The sequence below is a fragment of the Alligator mississippiensis genome, chromosome 11 (assembly GCF_030867095.1).
Source record: "Alligator mississippiensis isolate rAllMis1 chromosome 11, rAllMis1, whole genome shotgun sequence".
NCBI lineage: Eukaryota > Metazoa > Chordata > Crocodylia > Alligatoridae > Alligator > Alligator mississippiensis.
Window position 1 is genome coordinate 71,848,749 of NC_081834.1, and position 13,148 is coordinate 71,861,896.

At 44.0% G+C, this 13,148-nt stretch overlaps 1 protein-coding gene across 1 annotated transcript; it reads left to right on the top strand.

Annotated features, from left to right (window-relative positions):
* The first annotated feature begins 11,484 nt into the window (after positions 1 to 11,484).
* Positions 11,485 to 12,441, top strand: LOC109286068 (olfactory receptor 14A16-like). The gene has a single exon (XM_019499070.2). The coding sequence runs from the start codon at positions 11,485 to 11,487 to the stop codon at positions 12,439 to 12,441; it is 957 nt and encodes a 318-aa protein (XP_019354615.2).
* The last annotated feature ends 707 nt before the right edge of the window (positions 12,442 to 13,148 follow it).

Genomic DNA, 13,148 nt, shown 5'->3' on the forward strand with positions numbered 1-13,148 from the left:
CCGTCGGGTCACAAGACACAGTAAAGGATACAACTGAATATTATCCAATACATTGCTAGACATTGTGAAATATATTCAATAACATACTCATTAAAATATATATATCCTTTTGGAACAAGCTTATGAAACACTGTCGTCTATTGTTCTCTCCTCTGTTATAACCTCTAGATATGACTCAATGTGACTCAGGCTCCCCCAGCAGCTCAGATAACACTGCAACAATCATAGGGAGAGAGTTTTATAAGAACTGAATGGGTTGGGTTTTTGTTTGTTTTGTTTTGTTTTGTTTTGTTGATGATGATGGTGATGATGATGATATTGCGCAACCAGTTCAATACACTTTAGAAAATGTCCTCATTTTCAAAAATGTTGCTATCTGAAAGTCAAGCCTACCTTTAAAAGCTGCAACTTATGCCCTTGGCACACATTCAGTTTTTGTCATTCCAAATGCATTTCCAACATCTGAAAGTGTAAGCAGAGGCACATTCAAGCCATTTGACAGCAGAAGAGAAAAGATGCAAAGTTGTGCTTTTTTGACTGAGGTTTATCTTGGGATCATATTATCTTTGACAGGAACATGAAACATGTGCCTGACACATGGAGATATTGCTGCCTTCCAGCATCCCAGAATGCACCATTCCCCATCCTTACTTACAGCTTTGGAGACAGACATTAACCCTTAATTGTCCTAGCAAGCTGCAAACTAGCTCCTTGGCCCTCCCCACACTGCACACAGGAGCTAAGCTTCTACTAGAGTACCCAGGGCAAGAGCAGGGTTGGGCCCTACCACCATCATCTGTCCCCCTAAACCTCAGCTTCCTCCACAAGCCAAAAGCAGGCTGTTAGCCACACAGGCAATTTGCACTTTGCTCAGTTCTCAGGAATCAGTGTAGTAAGGCATGCTGGAATATCTGCTCAGCATCCCTATAGTGGTGGAGCATGAGCAGTGAGTGCTCAGACTCATTGGGAGTGTCTGCTTCTGTTATGTCTCAACTTTACTGCAGCACAAAATCCCCCAAATTTGGAATTGCATAAACTGAAAATGTCCCAAGGCCCATTGGCACCCAAAATGGGACATGTTGAAAACCCCTATTCAGCTTTGTATATCTTGGTGCACAACAGCTAAAAACAGGAGACTCTGAAGAAACAGATCTGGAGAAGGAATTCAGTCCACCCGTGCCAAGGTAGGGTCATGCAAGTCTAAAGTATTCTGAACAGATATTTGTTTCACATGCTGTCAATAACCAATTACATAAATTCCCTGGGTAATCATTAGGACCTGCCTATGACCATTTAGAGCAGCCTACCTAGAGAAACTGGTATCTCCATCCTTGGAGCAGGTTAGGCAGACATTTAGCCGGGGTGGTTTAGTTAGGGTTGATCATGCCTTGAGCAGGGAGCTGGATTAGATGACCTTCTGAGGTCCCTTCCAGCCAAGGATTTCCAAAAGAAACAAAGAGATTGAAGCACCCACCTCATGAATTGAGTCTTTGGCATCAAACGTCTTCTTTTGAATATGCAATTGGAGTAATATATTGATGCAAACAGCATTCAAATATGTAGAAGCAAAGGTCATTAAACTGATTTTATATTACTAAGAAACAACTTGGATGAGACTTTCAGAAAAAGGCTAATTAAATTTGCTACCCACATGAAATGCATTGGAAGATGATTGCTGAATTCCCTTGGACTTCCTTGGAAAAAATAGTTATATGATCCATTTCTGTTTCATTCATTCAGGTTCACAGAAGGGAAAACTTCTCATAAATTAGGTTTAGAGTCAGTGTGAAGAAGAGCAAAAATGTGTTAAAGTGCTTTTCAGAAAAGGGAAAGCCTGTGTAGAATGGGTGTGAACCACTTTCACCATTGCAGAAACAGAAAGCTTATATGGTTATAGAGAATAATTTACACTTTAAATTGGAACAAGCACAGTTGCTTAAGGATGGCAAGATGGAACTAAAACACTTGTGAAAGGGGGACTGATATATGTGTTTAGTATAGATAAATATAGAAATTATAACTGAAATTAAATAGAGAGAGACTGAAGGGATATGAAAATACACATGGATACACACATGCAGGCAGAGGGTGTCAAAAGAAAGGGGTGAATGTATGCATGTGTGTGGATAGAAAGAGAGAGGCTAAAGTTAAGTTTGAGGCTTTCAAAGAGTCCTAGGAGAGTTAAGCACCTGAATGCTTTTGACATTTTATGAGAATTTGATACCTGATTCTCTTAAGTTCTTTTGACAAGCCTAGACTGAATAGAAATGGATACTTAGCCCAACGAGAAATTATTATAGAAGTTTAGTTCAGCTGTCTTCAGATTAATACATTGCACATTCAGTTGGTACAAATCAATGTAGCTATGTTGAAACAAGTGGGACAAATATTCCTTTCATGTATAAAAGTGCAGCTCCATTTACATCACTAAAGGACAAAACAAAGATAACCAATTTGGCATGCACCAGAATGATGCTTTCTAGAAACTATTGTAACAGGAGTGTCTAAGTAGTACTGTAATATTTGTAAATAAGAAATTGTGGGAATAGGATACAAAAAAAAATGATGCAGCGGGCAACAGAGTTTGAACAGAATGAGACAAAATAAAGTAACCCACAATATTAAGTAGTACAAAGAAGATAAATTAGTGATAGCTGCTCTTTCCCATAAAATGTTTGAACTAAAAATATTATAAACTATGTTATGATGATGTTTATGATGTTGACTATGATGATGATGATGATGATGCAAGTACCCTTTGGAACTCATCACTACCAGTTATTAAAAGAATCCAGCCCTTGGCAGAATTTAAAGGAAAAGAGAATGATATAGGTAATGAGACTATCCGTAGAAACTTATTTTGATTTTTTTATACAGATTTTATGTTAGTTATTATCAAAGAAAGCCAAGACAGAAGTGATGTATCCAGTTAGAAGAAGAAAAAAAGGAGGAGAGAAATGAAGAGAAATAGATGAAAAGACAGAATGAAAGGAAAAAATGCACATCTAGAAATACAAAGAATCAAAGAGAGGAATACTTACCCCCCCCCCAAGATAAAAATCAAGATAAAAAGACAGAAACGAGAGAGGTATGACCAGGGATAGATGACAAGAAAGGCAGGGAGGGCTGTACAGGGCTAAAGAAAACAAAAAGCAAATGACAGAAAGTTATAAGAGGGGTAGGTGAACAGAGACAATAGAAAGGAAGATGATAGTGAGAAATTAAATTTGCTACACAGATAGTTGTATAGATAAGTAGAAAGATGGATGTTAACTGAGATTTCTTTTTTCAAATCCGGTTTAATAGCATGGCAGTTAAAGGCCAAGTATCTTAACACAGGGTAACAAAGCTGAATGTGGAGGACCCACAGGAAGCTCTCTCAGATACGTTCTCTGAACAGCCCAATATCTCGTAAGCTGAAGTACCTGCCACTTACCTTTGGAATAAGGACAGGCCCTTTCATGACTCTGACATGTGCTTCTTTCCTATATGTCCTTGAGCCCCTGGGGAAGAATCTCTGGGGGGACTGTGAATACTGTGTGAATGTAAGGACATCCAACCAATTTGTAGCTAAGCAAATACACTAAACAAGTTCTGACTTCAGAGCTTTCAGAGCTCAAAGCAAAATAGAATGAAAGTGTATCTCACCGTCTAAGTCGACAAACAGAGACTGTATTTGTCCTAAGAGAAACTGTATTTTCCTGGGACAAAGTGCATGCATATGGCCATCCATTTCCCATGTCCCAAGGCCAAGGCCAAGCCCAAAAACAGATCCGGACAAGAGGCAGTAACAGCTTCTTCCGGGGTATTGCAAAGTGTATCTCAGGGCATCATCCTAGGGCAAGTGCCCCAGTTGCTCCTCCAGGCACCAATTCTGCCCTGATCCCAGGCCATCATCAAATTGGGGCAGCTGCTGTTGGCCTGGTGTTAGAACCCGACTGCCCAAAAGTAACAGGGCCCAGGCAGTTTTACCCACTTATTAATTGTCCTGAATGGTAAATTTGCCAGCAATGTAACGTTCACCAGCCACTTAGCATAAGAGCCAGGTCCATCTGAACAACCATGGACCCATTCACCCACCAGGAAGATCTACTCATTGGGGGACCTGCCCACTCATCCAATTCTTCATCCAATTGTTCATCAAGAGTCAAGGGCCATTTTGGACACCCCTCTACTCATCCACTCATTCCCTGATCCTTCAACAATAGCCTCACCATTATTATCCAGCCCCATTTGCAACACCAACTGGGCCCAGGAGGAGGTAGTGGATCTCCTCACAATTTGGGAAGGGGCTGAGAGCCAGTATGTACTCCTCCATTCAAGCCACCAAAACCTAGCAGCCTTTGAATGGGTCACTGCAGAAATGGAAGCCCCTGGATAGAACCATGGTTGGGCTCATTGTCTCTGCAAGTGCCAGGTACTGAGGCAGTGATTCATGAAAACATGCCATGCCAACTGTGTTTCCATTACATGCATGGTGATGTGTACCAGACCCACAGCCTCACAGGTATGGCATAATGCATGCCCAGACACACAGTAGACAGATTGCATATAATCCCCAAAAGTGACATGGATTTTGATGCCGCCTTAGTCAAAAGCTTGTAGCCCTCCCAGATGACCACAGTGACAACCCAGGAGATGTGCCATTTCAAGGACTCAAAGGCCTTCATGGACAACAGGCTCCAAGAAAGTTTCATTACTTTATTTCCAGAATATACAGAGAAGAAGCAAGTGTCTTATGTGTGTTTAAGAGTCGCATTCTCGGGAGTACCCTGAAAGTGGTACAGACATACCCTGTGCACGATCTGAAAATTACAGCCCCAAATTTCATCACCTAATAAATGGGCTTACCCTTATGTTCCTTGAATACAAGGTGATGGTTGAAGTGGTATAAAAGAGAGGAGGCCAGAATGTGTATTTCTTAGCTTTTGGTCAACCTGATATTCTCATTTCATTAATGAGAGAGGATGATGAGAAGCATGGCACTTTATACCCCTAGGAAAGTGGGTACTTGCTGTGTGTTATCTTGTCTGCATATCATAGTAATATATACCACTTTTCCTCTATAGAGCTCTAAGCGCCTTACATTCTCAGTCCAAGGGGGGAAAGGAGTCCAGGAGACCTGGCTGTATTTTAAAGAAACCTTATTGAGGGTGCAGGAGCAAACCATCCAGGTGCACAAGGAGACTAGCAAGTATGGCAGAAGACCAGCTTGGCTTAGCAGAGAACTAGTTGGTGAGCTAAGACACAAAAAGAAGCTTATACGGTGTGGAAATGTGGACAAATGACTAGGGAGGCGTATAAGAGCATTGGTCAGGCCTGCAGGGATGAAATCAGAAAGGGCAAAATGCCATTAGAGTTGCAGCTATCAAGGGAGATGAAGGATAACAAGAAGGGTTTCTACTAGTACGTCAGCAACAAGAAGAAGATCAGGGAAAGTGTGGGCCCACTCCTGAATGGGGGAGGCAATATAGTGACCGATGGCGTGGAAATGGCTGAAATATTCAATGCCTTTTTTAACCTCAGTGCTCACAGGCAAGATCAGTTACTAGACTATGGCACCTGACAGGATACTTAGGGGAGAAAAGAGCAGCCAACAGTGGCAAAAGTACAGGTTAGAAACTTTTTTTTTTAGAAAAGCTGTACATGTACAAGTTCATGGAGCCTGAAATGGTGTACCCGAGGGCAGTACTGTAGCAAGGAGGGGGTCAGTGGGGTGACTGCCCTAGGTGCTGAAGTGAAGGGGAGATAACAAATACTGCCCAGCTGGGGCAAGGCATGGGGTAGATCTGCAAATGGCACATATGGGGTGGCACAAGAAGTGGGGGGACAGCTCCCACCACTGTGTGCTTTCCCAGGCAAGCTCGGCGGGTGTGTGCCCCCTGGATCTGTGCACCAGGTGAGGGCGGGCTGCCTTTGCGGGCTTGCCCCCAGGTGCCAAATTTCTTTGCCACAGCACTGACTAAGGGTGCTGAGGGAGTTGGCTGATGTGCAGAGCTGCGCAGAGAAACAGTGTTCCCTAGGTATTTGAAAATGGCGGCGTCAATCCCAAACTTGTAGTTCTAGAAAGCACTCAACCCACAGGGGTTAGAGGCTGGAGAAGGAGACAGCCCTCCTGAGTTCTCATAGGACCTCAGAAAAATAGATCTGGAACGGTCCTCTGGATGTCATCTACTCCAACTCTCTGCTTGACTAGGTTCACTGTTTTCCACAGCAAATCTCTATCTAGCCTTTTACTCAAAGTGCGCAGGCAACACCCATCCTGCGGAGGATGGCAAACTCCACCATGATCCTTTCCATTTGACCATAAGTTGAAATTCCTTCCTGATTCCAAATATAGGGATCTGTCTGATCATGACCCTACAGCTAGTGACCTTGGGATATTAGTCCGAGCAGGAGCTTCAGCACACTCAGTCAAAATTCAGAGCCTTGGAACACCCAAGGTTTCTAAATGTGGCAGAAAAAAAACAAACAAACAAACAAAAAAACCTGTACCAAAAGGAAGAGAAATGAAAATCTTTCCTGATCCCATGCAGCAAACAGCAAAGACCAGAGAAATGGGAAATAACCAGAGAAGAACATGGAGGTAGCTATTCCTAGATCATCCCTGACCAATGATTATTCATCGCCTTGAACACCTCCAATGATGGAGATTATACAACATCCTTAAGCAGTCTAGTCCGCTGCCTCATTGGTCCATCAGTAAAGCAGTTCCTCGAATATCCAATCTAAACCTACTTCACTGGTATTTTAGATTCTCTCCTCCCCTTCTCTACTCCCCTCTGTCCTGCTTCCCCTCAGCCCTTGCCCCCATGCCTTCAGTTCTCCCATAGTAACATGTATGTGGACATCATCCCACCTTTCCCCCAAGCTATGGTCATTACGTGTCACCCTTATCTGCCCATCTACCACATTGTTCCCTCTCTTTCCACATGCATCCACCTGGGCTTGATGTGCTCTCCTCCATTGCAGTACTTAGTGTATATCTTTACATTTCTGTTTGCTCTTTATTCCTGTCTCACTTCCTGGGGAAGTCTTGGTTAGAGTCAAAACCCGCTAATGGACCAGGGGATGGCACCATGAACAAGACAAATGTGATAAATTGTAGACTAATAGAAAATTAGGGCTGGAAACAGCGTATAGAGATCTAGCCCCCTGTACAAGGCACAATTATCCCTATCCAAACTACTCTATACAAAACCTTTTTCTAACTTGTTTCTAAAAGTACGCAACCACCCTGTCACACCACTACACTACATATTGCCCACAGAAACTAAAACCACCATAATCTGCCACAGGTAAAACTGGTAGATGAAAACTGTCAGCATCTTGTTGCTGCAAGGGTTTTAAAACACATTTATGAGATGCGAATAAGGCAGCCATGCCCCCTATTCCAGAGGAAGAACCCCCACCACATCATGTCACTCCAAATCTCTACCAATCTGACTATGTGGTTAGATTCCTTCCTTCTCCCAAATTTGGTGATTGTCATGATGACCCTGAGTGGATAGGGAAAACCCTTTATCCTTGGCTGCAGTCAACACCCAGGGCTTCTAAGGAAAGGAGTGTCGGGGAAAAGGCGTACCCTGACGTGTGGCAACAGGAGTCAGGGGAATCCTCCCGAGCCCCTTGCTGCAACTATCAATGCCCAGAAACATTGGCCCTACTGATAGACACAGCCTGAGTAAGAAGCCAGAGTGAGATCCTCTGACGTGTGGTCAGCAGTAGATCAAATGAATCATGATTCATTTCTGCTAAATGGGCAGAAACAATTGGTGACAGACAGGGGGGACAAGGCTGAACTCCTCAAAGAGTTCTTTGCCTCAGTGTTCCTAAGTGAGGGGCACGACAAGTCTCTCACTGGGGTTGTAGAGAGGCAGCAGCAAGGCGCCAGACTTCCATGCGTAGATCCTGAGGTAGTGCAGAGTCACTTGGAAGAACTGGATGCCTTTAAGTCGGCAGGCCCGGATGAGCTCCATCCGAGGGTGCTGAAGGCACTGGCCGACATCATTGCAGAGCCGCTGGCGGGCATATTCGAACGCTCGTGGCGCACGGGCCAAGTCCCGGAGGACTGGAAAAGGGCTAACGTGGTCCCCATTTTCAAAAAGGGGAGGAAGGAGGACCCGGGCAACTATAGGCCAGTCAGTCTCACCTCCATCCTTGGTAAAGTCTTTGAAAAAATTATCAAGGCTCACATTTGTGAGAGCCCGGCAGGGCAAATTATGCTGAGGGGAAACCAGCATGGGTTTGTGGCGGGCAGATCGTGCCTGACCAATCTAGTCTCTTTCTATGAACAGGTTACAAAACGCCTGGACAAAGGAGGAGGGGTGAATGTTGTATACTTAGACTTCAGGAAGGCCTTTGATACGGTATCCCACCCCATACTGATGAACAAGTTAAGAGGCTGTGATGTGGATGACTACACAGTCCGGTGGGTGGCGAATTGGCTAGAGGGTCGCACCCAAAGAGTCGTGGTGGATGGGTCGGTCTTGACCTGGAAGGGTGTGGGCAGTGGGGTCCCGCAGGGCTCGGTCCTTGGACCGATACTCTTTAATGTCTTCATCAGCGACTTGGACGAGGGAGTCAAATGTACTCTGTCCAAGTTTGCAGATGACACAAAGCTATGGGGAGAAGTGGACACGCCGGAGGGCAGGGAACAGCTGCAGGCAGACCTGGATAGGCTGGACAAGTGGGCAGAAAACAACAGGATGCAGTTCAACAAGGAGAAATGCAAAGTGCTGCACCTAGGAAGGAAAAATGTCCAGCACACCTACAGCCTAGGGAATGACCTGCTGGGTGGCACAGAGGTGGAAAGGGATCTTGGAGTCCTAGTGGACTTCAAGATGAACATGAGCCGGCAGCGTGACGAAGCCATCAGAAAAGCCAATGGCACTTTATCTTGCATCAGCAGATGCATGACGAATAGGTCCAAGGAGGTGATACTTCCCCTCTATAGGGCGTTGGTCAGACCGCAGTTGGAGTACTGCGTGCAATTCTGGGCGCCACACTTCAAGAAGGATGCGATAACCTGGAGAGGGTCCAGAGAAGGGCAACTCGTATGGTCAAGGGCCTGGAGACCAAGCCCTACGAGGAGAGACTAGAGAAACTGGACCTTTTCAGCCTCCGCAGGAGAAGGTTGAGAGGGGACCTTGTGGCTGCCTATAAGTTCATCACGGGGGCACAGAAGGGAATTGGTGAGTATTTATTCACCAAGGCGCCCCCGGGGGTTACAAGAAACAATGGCCACAAGCTAGCAGAGAGCAGATTTAGACTGGACATTAGGAAGAACTTCTTCACAGTTCGAGTGGCCAAGGTCTGGAATGGGCTCCCAAGGGAGGTGGTGCTCTCCCCTACCCTGGGGGTCTTCAAGAGGAGGTTAGACGAGTATCTAGCTGGGGTCATCTAGACCCAGCACTCTTTCCTGCTTGTGCAGGGGGTCGGACTCGATGATCTATTGAGGTCCCTTCCGACCCTAACATCTATGAATCTATGATAGTACCTTCTGGCTTCACAATCTGTGAATCCAGGGGTGTTTGCCCATGGCCTCTGCTTCTGAGCTGTGCAAGGCTCTAGGGACTGAGTCCCACAAGTACTTATAAAAGATGCATAGACAAATCACTGCTCTGCAGCTTCAGTCCTTTTATTCCAGTAAAGCTGCAAGTCAGCTACACACAGAGCTCTTCCTCAAGGAGAAATAAGTTTGATTTCCTCCTTTCAGTTCTGTCACAGAGTGAGGAGTGGACAACATGGTGAAGCCTGTACATATGGCATCTAGATAGTACAGTGGTGGGGGAACAAGAGACTGGATATAGTAGGATTGTAGTAAACAAGTCATCCTAGCACTCAAGGACCTAACGTAGGAAACTGAAGACAATACCATTAAGATAAGCACAGTAAGTAATATTTTTACTTCAATATTGTTTGGGTGTTAAGCCAGAGGAACATCTGGAACAGAATTAGGAATTATTGTTAAAAAAATCTTTAGGGGCTTTATTCTCCATTTAATACAATGTCTACAGTTGGTCAGAAAAGTTAAACATATATGTACACGTATGAAAATGGAGTATTTCTGCCCTGTGCATCATGACTTCCCTGGGTTTGGAGCTGCCCTGCTATCATATCTTCCTTTTTTGAATAACCTCTGAAGTACTAGGAGTAATACAGCTTCTTGGCCACTGTGAATTTTTAGCCTAAACAAATGAAAACTAGGTCAATATTTCTGAAGTAGATGGATTACAAAATGTAGAGCAGAACTGAGGGACCTTGATAGCTCATGCTTATATATATTTCTGAGATTTGAGGCCAGTTGGCAAGCAAATGACAAAGCTAAGTGTGCAATCTTTCCAGATGACTTTAATCAAGGCTGCTTAAGTGTGGTAATTACTGCGCAGCAGCAGACTCCAGCATCACATGTATCAGCATCCTTGTGCTGAAAAAAGTTGGAAAGGTGCTCATTGATGAGCTTCAGTTCAAAGTCTCCTGGCAACATTTTTCATCATGGGGATGATGACACATGTGGTGCTTCAGGCACTTTTGGTTAGTGCAGCCTTTGGAGATGTGCAAATTAGACTGCCTCCTGCCCCCACTCTCTAGGAGCACGTGTATAAATGCCCTATAATACTTGCTGTGTCCATGCTATACGTCCCTAGTAAAATGAAAATACAATGGCATGGCTTCTTGACTTCACAACTTCATGCTCAGCTACTTGTGGGTCAGACTCAGGCACTGACATTCATGAAATGATTGGATTTGAACATCTCTAATAATGGAGCTTTCACAACAGCCCTAATCAATCAAGTCCACTGCCCCATTAGTACATCAGTGAAGACGTTCTCCTGATTCCCAATCTGAACCTACTTTATTGGTGTTTTGGATTTCTCTCTTCTCCCCTTCTGTACTCCTCTTTGTCCTGCTTCCCTCCTGACCTTGCTCCCATTCCTTCAGATCTCCAATGTTAACAAGTATGTGGACATCATCCCACTTTTCCCCCAAGTTAAGGTAGTATGTGTCAGCCTCATCTGCTCATCTACCACTTGCTACCATGTCATTGGTCCCTCTATTTCTACCCATCCCTCACCTGGGCTTGTGTGCTCTCCTCCACTGCAGTACTTAGGAAGAAAGAGCAGACAATCCACTGAAAACGTCTCCATTTTTACAGACATGGGAAATGCATAAGGTTTAGTCAGGGGGCATAACAAGGTCTCTACAAAAGCACTAGAACAATACTTCTCCTGCCCACTTTTTGGATGTAATGTGACAATATTCTGAATTGAGAAAAAAGTTTCATGAAAAATGTAGTCACTTAAGAAACAGTTATCTTTCATCAGAAAACTGCCTTTCAATTGAAAATAAGGAGGCCCTCTAAAAATCAAGTTATGCATAATTGCAGACAGAAATGGTGGGGGTATTCTCTTGCTTGCTCATCTCCTGACACAGTCATTCCCTTTCCCTCCACAGGCATCCCAAAAGGCACTGTGGATGATGATGTCCAATTGCACCGCGGTGACTGAGTTCCTACTCCTGGGGTTCTCCAATGCCCTGGAATTGCAGATCTTACACTTGGCCACTTTTCTAATAATATACCTGGCAGCCCTGATTGGCAATCTCCTTGTTATCATGCTCATAGCCTTTGACAGCCACCTCCACACCCCAATGTACTTCTTTCTCCTCAATCTGTCCATCCTTGACATCGGATCCATCTCTGTCATTGTCCCCAAATCCATGGCCAATTCCATACTGAACACTAGGCTGATTTCATATTCTAGATGCATCACCCAAGCTTTTTTCTTCCTCTTCTTCCTTACAGCAGACCTTGCCATCCTCACCATCATGGCTTATGACCGATACATCGCCATCTGTAAACCACTGCACTATGCAACAGTGATGAACAGGAGAGCTTGTCTGCAAATGGCAGCCATGGCCTGGAGCACTACTGTTCTGTACTCTGCCCTGCACACAGGGAACACCTTTAGGCTGCCCTTCTGCCACTCAAACATCATCAACCAGTTCTTCTGTGAAGTCCCCCAGCTCCTTAGGATCTCTGGCTCAGAGGTGTTTACTAGTGAAATTCAGATTATCATATTTGGAACATGTTTATGTGTTGGTTGCATTTTGTTTATATTTGTGTCTTATATTAAGATATTCACTACTGTACTGAGAATCCCCTCTGAGCAGGGCTGGCAAAAAGCTGTTTCCACCTGTCTTCCCCACCTCATTGTTGTCTCCTTGCTTGGTAGCACTGGCCTGATTGCCTATGTGAAGCCCACATCTGGGTCCCCATCAGCTCTGGACCTCATGGTGTCTGTTCTCTATTCTATGATCCCACCAATGATGAATCCGGTCATCTACAGCATGAGAAACAAGGACATCAAAGCAGCACTGTGGAAACTGATTAGATGGAAGTGGTTTATTCCAAAGAAAATGTCAGTTATTCTCCAGTGACTGTGGTTTTATTGGCCATTTTTATAGGGACAGAGTTATTAATAAAAATTAACTCCACCAATGTCAGTAGTGGATCTTTAATAGAAACAATCAACTGCGTTATTAATACAGATTAATTAAACCAATGTCAGTTGTGTTTCTGTAGGTTTACACCATTTAAAATAATCTCTCTAATTTTAAGCTTTTCTCCCTGAACTACTTGGTCTCTAAGATATCACTCTGTCCTAGCTAATCTTCTTGTATCTGTTAAATTTTATCTTTGATGCTCATACTGTTATTTGTTAGTGCAGTATTGCAACACCTTGTACATACCTTCAATATTTGTAAGATTCCCTCATGGAGAATGTCACCGTATCTTTCTCTTTCCTGGATTAAAAAAGTTTTCTTGAGGTTTGATTATTTTGGATCTGGAAGGAGGGTATGAGAAGGTTTAAAAGGGAGTGATAATGTTTTTTAGATAGTAGGTATCAGTCATTACTCAGGTGCTGGGACACTCAGTCATGCTTTCCTTGTACAGGTTTTAAAAGAGCGCTGAGGTTTTTCCTCCACAAAACCCTGAAGAGATGGAAATGATTTCCTGTAAGTGTGTACATGTTAGAGCACCTGTGCATGTCATGAATGTAGTGATGCTGGATTTTGGCTGTCCTTGTAGTCTACTATAGGGAAGCTTTAGATAGGTAAACCTGGGGATTAGGCAGCTGATTTAA

Bases quoted from the DNA above. Each gene is read 5' to 3' on its own strand.
- LOC109286068 (XM_019499070.2), top strand. From the start codon at position 11,485: ATGTCCAATTGCACCGCGGTGACTGAGTTCCTACTCCTGGGGTTCTCC.